The sequence below is a fragment of the Oncorhynchus nerka genome, linkage group LG9b, assembly GCF_034236695.1.
Source record: "Oncorhynchus nerka isolate Pitt River linkage group LG9b, Oner_Uvic_2.0, whole genome shotgun sequence".
NCBI classification, from domain to species: Eukaryota; Metazoa; Chordata; class Actinopteri; order Salmoniformes; family Salmonidae; genus Oncorhynchus; species Oncorhynchus nerka.
In genome coordinates this window covers 15,765,138-15,777,587 of record NC_088424.1, presented here as the reverse complement: position 1 = coordinate 15,777,587, position 12,450 = coordinate 15,765,138, and the positions used below count along the sequence as shown (strand labels likewise).

The window sequence follows — 12,450 nt, the reverse complement described above, 5'->3', positions numbered from 1 at the left end:
TGAAAATGAGGACAGGAGAATAGGAGAATGGTTGAAAAGGAGAGAAGAATTGCCTGAGAAAACATCTCTCTCAGCCTGTCCTTAGAGTGCAGAATGTTAGGAGGTTTATGGATTTGTGGCCTGAGGTCCAGACAGTGTGCGGCAGAGGTCAAGGAAGCATCTGGAAGCTTGGCCACAGTTATGAGTTGAGGTTCTCTTTCCATGAACTCAACCATGCTACTTAATTTCTCAATGTCCCTTCCTCTTCACACAGTGGAGCCACAGCACAGTTCTCCCTTACTCCCCTCCATCTCTGTATCTCACTTATCAGCAAGAGTTCCACTGGCCCACTCCCACCGACTCCCACCAATTAACGGCTAGGCCTGTCAGTCTGCCTCTCTCCCCCACACAGAGAGAGGCCTGTGGGTCCAGGAACTGGGGGAAGGCTGGGGAAAGCCTGAGGGTAGTGGAGAGAGGGGAGCGCTGTGCAGAGCGACCCCTTTCCAAAGGGTAGCATAGCCGAGGGGAATGGGCCTCGTGCTGGGAGACAGGGTTTGACGGCCTCCCTAGTGGAAGAGGAAAGGGGAGATGGAGGTTGTTTGAAGTGGAGCCTCGGCTTGGTGAGTCCCACGGGGGGTGAGGGGATGGTGAGAGAGGGCTCATTGCTACTTCATTTCTCCATTTCCGTCCCTCTTCACACATTGAAGCCACAGCACACTTCTCCGCCTCTCCCCTCCATCTCTATAGGTGCTTCTCAATATGCATACTACCGTGCTGCACACACTCCTGCTCCGTGTTCCTTCTTTGATGACGTTCTCTTGAGTACGTTGTTTTGAGGACCAGATGTTGGAGAACACATAAAAATGTACATTTGCGCACTCCTGTGCTACTGCATGACTTTGGACCAATAGAGACTAAAAAAAAAATATTACATAAAGCAAACGCAACCTTGTGACTTCATAATTATCAGCTAGCTATATGTGAATCGCATTAATCTAGCTAGCCAGATAGTTTTAGATGTGAAAAACAACCTAAAATGAATGTTGTTATGAAAGGTAGATGGCCAATATTAGCTACCAAAATCTTTGTCAGTTAGCCTGTGGTCTATGCACACTACATTGGATATTCTAGGCAGGTCTATGCACACTACAGTGGATATTCCATGCAGGTGTATACACACTACATTGGATATTCTAGGCAGGTCTATGCACACTACTGTGGATATTCTAGGCAGGTCTATGTACACTACTGTGGATATTCCAGGCAGGTCTATGCACACTACAGTGCATATTCTAGGCAGGTCTATGCATACTACAGTTGATATTCTAGGCATGTCTATGCACACTACAGTGGATATTCTAGGGAGGTCTATGCACACTACAGTGGATAATCGAGGCAGGTGTATACACACTACAGTGGATATTCTAGGCAGGTCTATGCAAACTACAGTGGATATTCTAGGCAGGTCTATGCACACTACAGTGGATAGTCTAGGCAGGTCTATGCGCACTACTGTGGATATTCTAGGCAGGTCTATGCACACTACTGTGGATATTCCAGGCAGGTCTATGCACACTACTGTGGATATTCTAGGCAGGTCTATGCACACTACTGTGGATATTCTAGGCAGGTCTATGCACACTACAGTGGATATTCTAGGCAGGTCTATGCACACTACAGTGGATATTATAGGCAGGTCTATGCACACGATTGTGGATATTCTAGGCAGGTCTATGCACAATACAGTGGATATTCTAGACAGCTGTATACACACTACAGTGGATATTCTAGGCAGGTCTATGCACACTACAGTGGATATTCTAGGCAGGTCTATTCACACTACTGTGGATATTCCAGGCAGGTCTATGTACACTACTGTGGATATTCTAGGCAGGTGTATGCACACTACAGTGGATATTATAGGCAGGTCTATGCACACTACTGTGGATATTCTAGGCAGGTCTATGCACACTACTGTGGATATTCCAGGCAGGTCTATGCACACTACAGTGGATATTCTAGGCAGGTCTATGCACACTACTGTGGATATTCCAGGCAGGTCTATGTACACTACTGTGGATATTCTAGGCAGGTGTATGCACACTACTGTGGATATTCCAGGCAGGTCTATGCACACTACTGTGGATATTCTAGGCAGGTCTATGCACACTACTGTGGATATTCTAGGCAGGTCTATGCACACTACAGTGGATATTCTAGGCAGGTCTATGCACACTACAGTGGATATTATAGGCAGGTCTATGCACACTACGGTGGATATTCTAGGCAGGTCTATGCACACGACTGTGGATATTCTAGGCAGGTCTATGCACAATACAGTGGATATTCTAGACAGCTGTATACACACTACAGTGGATATTCTAGGCAGGTCTATGCACACTACAGTGGATATTCTAGGCAGGTCTATGCACACTACTGTGGATATTCCAGGCAGGTCTATGTACACTACTGTGGATATTCTAGGCAGGTGTATGCACACTACTGTGGATATTCCAGGCAGGTCTATGCACACTACTGTGGATATTCTAGGCAGGTCTATGCACACTACTGTGGATATTCTAGGCAGGTCTATGCACACTACAGTGGATATTCTAGGCAGGTCTATGCACACTACAGTGGATATTATAGGCAGGTCTATGCACACTACGGTGGATATTCTAGGCAGGTCTATGCACACGACTGTGGATATTCTAGGCAGGTCTATGCACAATACAGTGGATATTCTAGACAGCTGTATACACACTACAGTGGATATTCTAGGCAGGTCTATGCACACTACAGTGGATATTCTAGGCAGGTCTATGCACACTACTGTGGATATTCCAGGCAGGTCTATGTACACTACTGTGGATATTCTAGGCAGGTGTATGCACACTACAGTGGATATTCTAGGGAGGTCTATGCACACTACTGTGGATATTCTAGGCAGGTCTATGCACACTACAGTGGATATTCTAGGCAGATATATGCACACTACTGTGGATATTCCAGGCAGGTCTATGCACACTACTGTGGATATTCTAGGCAGGTCTATGCACACTACAGTGGATATTCTAGGCAGGTGTATGCACACTACTGTGGGTATTCCAGGCAGTTCTATGCACACTACTGTGGATATTCTAGGCAGGTCTATGCACACTACTGTGGATATTCTAGGCAGGTCTATGCACACTACAGTGGATATTCTATGCAGGTGTATACACACTACTGTGGATATTCTAGGCAGGTAAACACAGTATGTATTTATTAACGTAGCAAGATAAAATCTTGTAGTCAGGCAACATATGAGCTGTTGAGTGATTTGGAAAGCCATAGTCAGTCCAAAAATAATATAATAATACTCGTAGGAAAAGTTTTCATCTTTAGCTCACAATCTGTGGATAATATACGATTAGAAAGATTTTAAAAAGTATCTAAAACATCACAGCACAATTGAAAAGTATATGGCACATGGAAACCAAACGAGGGTGGCCTATGGTGATAGGTGGGATGGACTGAGGTTTGGGATTAAAGCGTTATGTTTGGCCTCCCGGGTGGCATAGTGGTCTAAGGCACTGCATCACAGTGCTAGCTGTGGGTTTGAGCCCAGGCTCTGTCGCAGACGGCTGCGACCGGGAGGTCCATGGGGCGACTCACAATTGGCCCAGCGTCGTCCGGGTTAGGGAGGGTTTGGCCGGTAGGGATATCCTTGTCTCATCGCACACTAGCGACTCCTGTGGCGGGCTGGGCGCCACAGGGTTGTGTTTGCACGCTGACATTGGTGCGGCTGGCTTCCGGGTTGGATGCGCGCTGTGTTAAGTAGCAGTGCGGCTTGGTTGGGTTGTGTTTCGGAGGACGCATGGCTCTCGACCTTCGTCTCTCCCGTCTCTTTCTACAACTCCTGTACGGGAGTTGTAGCGATGAGACAAGACAGTAACTACTATTTTTTTTAAATAGTTGATGTTTGGTAATGTATTATTGTTATGTGACTGCTTTATATAAAAGTACCATGTATGTAAAATATGTATGTAAAATATGTATGTATAATGTGTATGTGTAATGTAGGTATATGTAGCAGAAAAGCTGTAAAAGAACAAAACATATATTCGTCCTCTGAGAGGACAGGTGGATGGGTTAATAAAAAAAGAAAACATTTTTAAACGAGATGTGAGTGGGAACCTTATCATTCCGAAGTCAGAGTTAATTTTCTCTTGCTTCTGCTCAATACCAGCAGCCATTATTTTCAAGAAACAATTTTTCCATGGTTGCGTCATATTACATCAACAATCCTGGGAATATTTTAGTTGAAGCTTGCGTCGATGCATGCTTTGAAATGTGTACAAACGAAGTACTCATCTGAGAACTGTCCTCGGTGCTCCATTTCGCACACGTTAATTTGGACTCATACTCTTTCGTGCTCCAATTTGTATGCTCAGAGTACGCTAGAATGCATATTGAGAAACACCCTGTATCTCATTTCTCCCCAACTAATTAATCAACAACAGTTCCACTGGCCCACTCCCACCAGCTCCCACCAATTAATGGCCAGGCCTGTCAGTCTCCTTCTCTCCCCCACACAGAGAGAGGCCTGTGGGCCCAGCAGGCAGGCAGCCCTGGACCAGCCATTGGTGAGGGAACTGGGGAAAGTCTGGGGGAAGCCTGAGGGTTGGTGAGGGAGAGGGGAGTGCCATGCTGGGCGAGCCAGTCTCAATGGCCTACGATGGCGGGTAGCAGAGCCGAGGGGAGTGGGCCCCGTGCTGGGAGACAGAGGGTTTGGTGGTCCCCCTAGATCGACGTTGTTTGAAGTGGAGCCTCGGCTCGGTGGGTCCCACGGGGGGTCAGGGTGGTGAGAGGGGGATCGTTTTGGTCAATCCATCACCCTGCTAATCAGAGAGAGAGAGAGATCTGGAGCATGGTACAGTACAGGGTCTGATGCTGCTGCTTCGACTACTACTACTACTACTGTTGCTGCTGCTGCTACTACTAATACTAGTACTGCTGCTGCTTCGACTACTACTACTACTACTGTTGCTGCTGCTGCTACTACTACTGTTGCTGCTACTACTAATACTACTGCTGCTGCTACTACTAATACTACTGCTGCTGCTACTACTAATACTACTACTACTGCTGCTGCTACTACTAATACTACTGCTGCTGCTACTACTAATACTACTGCTGCTGCTACTACTAATACTACTACTACTGCTGCTGCTACTACTAATACTACTACTACTGTTGCTGCTGCTGCTACTACTAATACTACTACTAATACTACTACTACTGCTGCTGCTACTACTACTACTAATACTAGTACTGCTGCTGCTTCGACTACTACTACTACTACTGTTGCTGCTGCTGCTACTACTACTGTTGCTGCTACTACTAATACTACTGCTGCTGCTACTACTAATACTACTGCTGCTGCTACTACTAATACTACTACTACTGCTGCTGCTACTACTAATACTACTGCTGCTGCTACTACTAATACTACTGCTGCTGCTACTACTAATACTACTACTACTGCTGCTGCTACTACTAATACTACTACTACTGCTGCTGCTGCTACTACTACTACTACTACTACTACTACTACTACTGCTGCTGCTACTACTAATACTAGTACTGCTGCTGCTACTACTAATACTACTACTACTGCTGCTGCTACTACTACTACTACTACTACTACTGCTGCTGCTACTACTAATACTAGTACTGCTGCTGCTACTACTAATACTACTACTACTGCTGCTGCTACTACTACTACTACTACTACTACTGCTGCTGCTACTACTAATACTAGTACTGCTGCTGCTACTACTAATACTAATACTGCTACTGCTGCTGCTGCTACTACTTATACTACTGCTGCCCTCTACACTATAGCCATCGGGCGTCTGGCATTGCCATCGGCCGTTGAGGAAATGTTTCCTTTGAAATCAATGAAAGCTGCTTCACTGCCCGTGTTGTGCTTAAATTGCATCATGTCCAATGGCAGCATCCAAGCTCAAGAATTGCCCAGGTTTAATTCTTGATGGCTGATGCGCAACTTTTTTGGGGGAATAGAAATAATGAGAAATAAAGTACATTTTGGTTGCATATGGCCTCTACTATACACCACTGGTTATTTTAGTAAGATGTATGAAATCAATAAGCGACTAATACTAGCTAGCTAGCTACATTGACTAGCTAGGTTCACAATTTGAACAAAAGCAACATGTGTAAATAGAGAATCATTAAAGCTGCAATATGAATCTTTTGGGGCAACCCGACCAAATTCACATAGAAGAGTTATAGATCTGTCATTCTCATTGAAAGCAAGTCTAAGACGCGGTAGATCTGTTCTATGTTGCTATTTTTATGATTCCTGTTCTTAAGTTTTGTGTTTGTGTCTTTTACTTTATGTTTTGTACACCAGCTTCAAACAGCTGAAAATGCAATATTTCTGGATATGGAAAATATATTTCATAGCAGTTTAGAGGTGTACAATGATTCTCTAAGTTATACCTGCTTGTTTTGTCACATAAACTGAAATAAGGCAAACTATTCAAATTTTTACAACCAGGAAAAGGCGGAACAATTTCTGCATAGTGCATCTTCAAGTATAACCACTAGCAACAATGAGTACTTGCGAATAACTGGACCAAAGCTATTGTATTAAGCATCATTGATGAATATGGTACAGTACAGCAGGCAAAATACAATAAAGATGCTCTTCCCCTCTGCTCCTCTCCGCTCTCAAAACAACTCGCTCTGTGTAGCAGGTAGAATGTCACATTGACACAACACTGATGGAAAAGCAACACAATGCTTATAGAGGAGCTGAAGTGTAATACTGTTACTGCTGCTACTACTACTACTACTACTACTACTACTACTACCACTACCACTACTACTACTACTATTACTACTACTACCACTACTATTACTACTACTATTACTACTACCACCACTACTACCACTACTACTACTACTACTACCACTACCACTACTACTATTACTACTACTACCACTACTATTACTACTACTATTACTACTACCACCACTACTACCACTACTACTACTACTACTACTACTACTACTACCACTACTACTACTACTACTACTACTATTACTACTACTAACACTACTACTACTACCGATACTACTACTACTACCACTACTACTACTACTACTCCTACTACTACTACTACTACTACTACTACTACTAATACTATTACTACTACTACTACTACTATTATTACTACTACCACTACTATTGCCACCACTACTACTACTATGCTTCACTGCCCGTGTTGTGCTTAAATTGCATCATGTCCAATGGCAGCATCCAAGCTCAAGAATTGCCCAGGTTTAATTCTTGATGGCTGATGCGCAACTTTTTTTCCACTACTACTACTACTACTACTACTACTGATACTACTACTACTACTACTACTACCAATACTACTACTACTACCACTACTACTACTACTACTACTGCTACTACCGATACTACTACTACTACTACCATTACTACTACTACTACTACTACTACTACTACCACTACTATTACTACTATTACCACTACTACTACTACTACTACTACTACTACTACTACTACTACTGCTACTACCGATACTACTACTACTACCACTACTATTACCACTACTACTACTACTACTACTACTACTACCGATACTACTACCATTACTAGTACTACTACTACTACCACTACTATTACTACTACTACCACTACTACCACTACTACTACTACTACTGTTACTACTACTGTCACTGCTGCTACTGCTACAACTACTACTACTGTTGCTACTACTGTTACTGCTGCTACTACTGCTACTACTACTGTTACTATTACTACTACAACTACTACTACTGTTGCTACTACTGTTACTGCTACTAATACTACTACTGTTACTACTACTGTCACTGCTGCTACTGCTACTACTACAACTACTACTACTGTTGCTACTACTGTTATTGCTGCTACTACTGCTACTACTACTGTTACTATTACTACTACAACTACTACTACTGTTGCTACTACTAATACTACTACTACTACTACTGTTACTACTACTGTCACTGCTGCTACTGCTACTACTACAACTACTACTACTGTTGCTACTACGGTTATTGCTGCTACTACTGCTACTACTACTGTTATTATTACTACTACTATTACTACTACTGCTACTTCTATTACTGCTATTACTGCTACTACTACTACTACCACTACTATTACTACTTCTGCCAGGATTAGGAATGCATTGCAGAGCAGCTTGCAGAGAGTGTTGGGAAGCATTGAACAGAGAATGCTACAAGGCCAGTGGAGGCTTCTGAGGGGAAGACGGTTCATAATAATGGCTGGAATGGAGTCATTGGAGTAGAATCAACCACATAGAAACCATGTGTTTGATGTGCTTCATACCACTCCATTGACTCCATTCCAGCTCTTATTATGAGAAGTCGTCCCCTCAGCAGCCTCCACTGGCCTTGGCGTAGTATGGGAAGAGCAACATGCTGGGCTGAGGCAGCGTTCAGACAAGAGACTCACCAGGAGAGTGAGCAGATATCATAGTGGAAAGGGTGCATTCAACAGCCTTAAGGTGGAAATGGCTACTCTTTGGGAGTGTTCAGAGATTCAAAGCCGAAAGCTATAGTGTTCTACAGGGAACGTGCATAAAGTCAAGTTGGAGAGTGGTGCATTTCTTGAGGGAGCAGTGAAAAACCTGGAGAGCTACGGTGAACTTGAGGAATGTTCAGAGCCTCAAGGCAGACAAGGATGCCACACTTGGGGAGCGTTCAAAGTCTCAAGGTGCAAATGGGTTCTAATTCTTGAGGGGGAATTCAAAGCAACGACATGGAGAGGGCTGCCTCACTTGGAACGGGCATTCAAGACTTGAAAGAGGAGCGGCATGTTGATGTTGCACTAGGGGAGCATTCAGGGTCTCAAGGCGAAGAGAAACGCAGCAGAGCAGATGGCTTGACATACAGTCAGAAGTTTACATACACTTAGGTTAAAGTCATTAAAACTCGTTTTTCAACCACTCCACAAATTTCTTGTTAACAAAGTAAAATTTTAGCAAGTCGGTTAGGACATCTGCTTCGTGCATGACACAAGCAATTTTTCCAACAATTGATTACAGACAGATTATTTCACTTATAACTCACTGTATCACAATTCCAATGGGTCAGAAGTTTACATACACTAAGTTGACTGTGCCTCTAAACAGCTTGGAAAATTCCAGAAAATGATGTCATGGCTTTAGAAGCTTCTGATAGGCTAATTACCATAATTTGAGTTGTTGGAGGTGTATCGGAGGATCTGTGGATGTATTTCAAGGCCTACCTTCCAACTCAGTGCCTCTTTGCTTGACATCATGGGAACATCAAAAGAAATCTGCCAAGACCTCAGAAAAAAATTGTAGACCTCCACAAGTCTGGTTCCTCCTTGGGAGAAATTTCCAAACGCCAGAATGTACCACGTTCATCTGTACAAACAACAGTACGCAGGTATAAACACCATGGGACGATGCAGCCGTCATACTGCTCAAGAAAGAAGCTTTCTGTCTCCTAGAGATGAACGTACTTTGGTGCGAAAAGTGCAAATCAATCCCAGAACAACAGCAAAGGATCTTGTGACGATGCTGGAGGAAACAGTATATCCACAGTAAAATGAGTCCAATATCGACATAACCTGAAAGGCCGCTCAGCAAGGAAGAGGCCACTGCTTCAAAACCACCATAAAAAAGCCAGACTACGGTTTGCAACTGCACCTGGGGACAAAGATCGTACTTTTTGGAGAAATGTCCTCTGGTCTGATGAAACAAAAATAGAACTGTTTGGCGATAATGACCATTGTTTTGTTTGGAGGAAAAAGGGGGAGGCTTGCAAGCCGAAGAACACCATCCCAACCGTGAAGCACAGGGGTGGCAGCATCATGTCGCGGGGGTGCTGCAGGACGAACTGATGCACTTCACAAAATAGATGGCATCAAACAGAAGGACAATTATGTGGATATATTGAAGCAACATCTCAAGACATCAATCAGGAAGCTATATGGGTCTTCCAAATGGACAATGACCCCAAGCATACTTCCAAAGTTGTGGCAAAATGGACAACAAAGTCAATGCATTTGAAGTGGCCATCACAAATCCTATAGAAATTTGTGGGCAGAACTGAAAAAGCGTGTGCGAGCAAGGAGGCCCACAAACCTGACTCGGTTACACCAGCTCTGTCAGGAGGAATGGGCCAAAATTCACCCAACTTATTGTAGGAAGCTTGTGGAAGGCTACCTGAAACGTTGGACCCACATTAAACAATTTAAAGGCAATGCTTCCAAATACTAATTGACCCACTGGGAATGTGATGAAAGAAATAAAAGCTGAAATAAATCATTCTCTCTACTATTATTCTGACATGTCCCATTCTTAAAATAAAGTGGTGATTCTAACTGACCTAAGACAGGGAATTTTTACTAGGATTAAATGTCAGGAATTGTGAAAAACTGAGATTAAATGAATTTGGCTAAGGTGTATGTAAACTTCCGACTTCAACTGTAGCTACAGTATGCTTCCACAGACACAGACAGGTCTGGTAGCAACAGCCAGACCAGAGGAACAGAACTGGACACTACACTGTGTCTCTGAACCAATTAGCTAAGGCTCCATGAATTATCAGGATATAATTAAATATAACATTCCCAGACTAATACAGTAGATCTAGTCCTGCTCCATAGTGAGGAGTATTTGAGAACCATGAATAAGATCCTCCATTAGGGCCAGTGTGTGTGTGTGTGTGTGTGTGTGTGTGTGTGTGTGTGTGTGTGTGTGTGTGTGTGTGTGTTCAGGGCTTCAGTGTTCTTCTCTGACATAATTGCGTGTCAATGGGGACTTGTGATGAGCTTAGCGTATTGTTTTCATGTGTTAAGGTAAGTATAAGGGCATGAACAGGCTTATTGGCTACCCGGTGTACTGTATGTGAGGAGGCTAGTTGGTGTGTCTGCTGTGTCTATCAGGATAATGAGGACTGTGGTCTACACTAGGGGAAGATGGATTCATGTACTGCACACTGCAGTACTGAAGTCGTAAATAGTGTCTAACAGAGTTAGAGTAGAAGCAGTACCATAAAGATACTCACTGGTGCAGGGCATGTCTAGCTGTACAGAGTTAGCGTAGGAACAGTACCATAAAGATACTCACTGGTGCAGGGCATGTCTAGCTGCACAGAGTTAGAGTAGGAACAGTACCATAAAGATACTCACTGGTGCAGGGCATGTCAGGCTGGTCCATGTCACCGCGGTAGTAACCATTGCGGCAGATGCAGATAGTGGCGGCCTCGGCTGCAGAGCGGCTGTTGGAGGGGCACTGCAGACACAGGCCTGGACCCTGGGTTGACTTGAATGTCCCTGGGGGGCAGGCTACAGGGGGAGAGAAGGACAAAACAACATTAGTTATTAAGATAATGCAAAGTGTTTAGGCCTAGGGCAAAACATGTACACAGTACACTGCCTTGCATCCTGGCTTGATTTGAGGCACTGGCGTACAGAGTGGGAGAGGGGACAAAATACATCAAAAGTCACATTAGATAATGCCAAAGCTAAATAGCAATTTTCTGTTTATCATTGTACGCGCGATAGAAGAGCACAATATGTCTCTCTCTTTCTCGTGCTTTCTCCCTCTCTTAAATCTCCGTCTTTCCCTTTCTTCTTCCCTCACACTGCCCTCCCTCCCTCCCTCCTTCCCTCTAACCATCCCTTCAACCAAATCTCTCATCCCATCCCTCTGTCTTACTTTGTTATAAGTGACTACATCCAGCCCCATTGATTTCCACAGTGATAAGTCCCCCTCCTTCAGCAACAGCAGTAGCAGATTCATTCCACTATGTTCTCTAATGTAAACGGAAGGCCGGGGAACGAGGGGAAAAGAGGAAGGACAAAGATGATTGTGCCTGATATGACTGCGTCCCTAAGCTCAGGCAATAACCTACATCCATTTCGCAATCCTGCAGGAATAAAATGATGGGGGAAAAAAAGAGGGGTCTCTCTCCTCCAAAGAGAGGGATTTTACAGGCTATAATAACTGTGATGAATGCCTAATATTTTAGCTAGCTTCCTCATAGGGTTTAAGAGGCGCTACAACCCGGGAATAACTGGGCCTATAAATGTAACAGGACAAGCCACTCACCGTCTCCATCTGTGGTTATGTTCTGGAGTGAAACTGTGTAATGGCTTGGCTGTGGGTGGGAAATGTGGGGTGCGCTTTTGCCACTCGCCCAATGACAGCACATTCCATCCTTCTGATACGACCCTTTTGATTACACGACTTCACCGTATAAAGTAGGAGTGAGGATTGGTCTTCAATGTACAAATATAACACTGAGGTCAAGTTTGATGGGAATGGGGGAACAACAGACAGGTAGGTAGATGCCCAATTTTTAACTAAGAGTTTTTAATGTGAAGAAAAA

At 43.8% G+C, this 12,450-nt stretch overlaps 1 protein-coding gene across 2 annotated transcripts in view; it reads right to left on the bottom strand.

The window, feature by feature from the left end:
• The window catches only part of LOC115114339 (ephrin type-B receptor 1), a 341,327-nt gene that overhangs the window by 91,591 nt on the left and 237,286 nt on the right, over positions 1–12,450 (bottom strand). For both annotated transcript variants that reach the window (XM_065013371.1, XM_065013372.1), the window contains exon 4: positions 11,249–11,404. In XM_065013371.1, the coding sequence (XP_064869443.1) occupies positions 11,249–11,404 (156 nt within the window). The remainder of the gene's footprint in view (positions 1–11,248; positions 11,405–12,450) is intronic.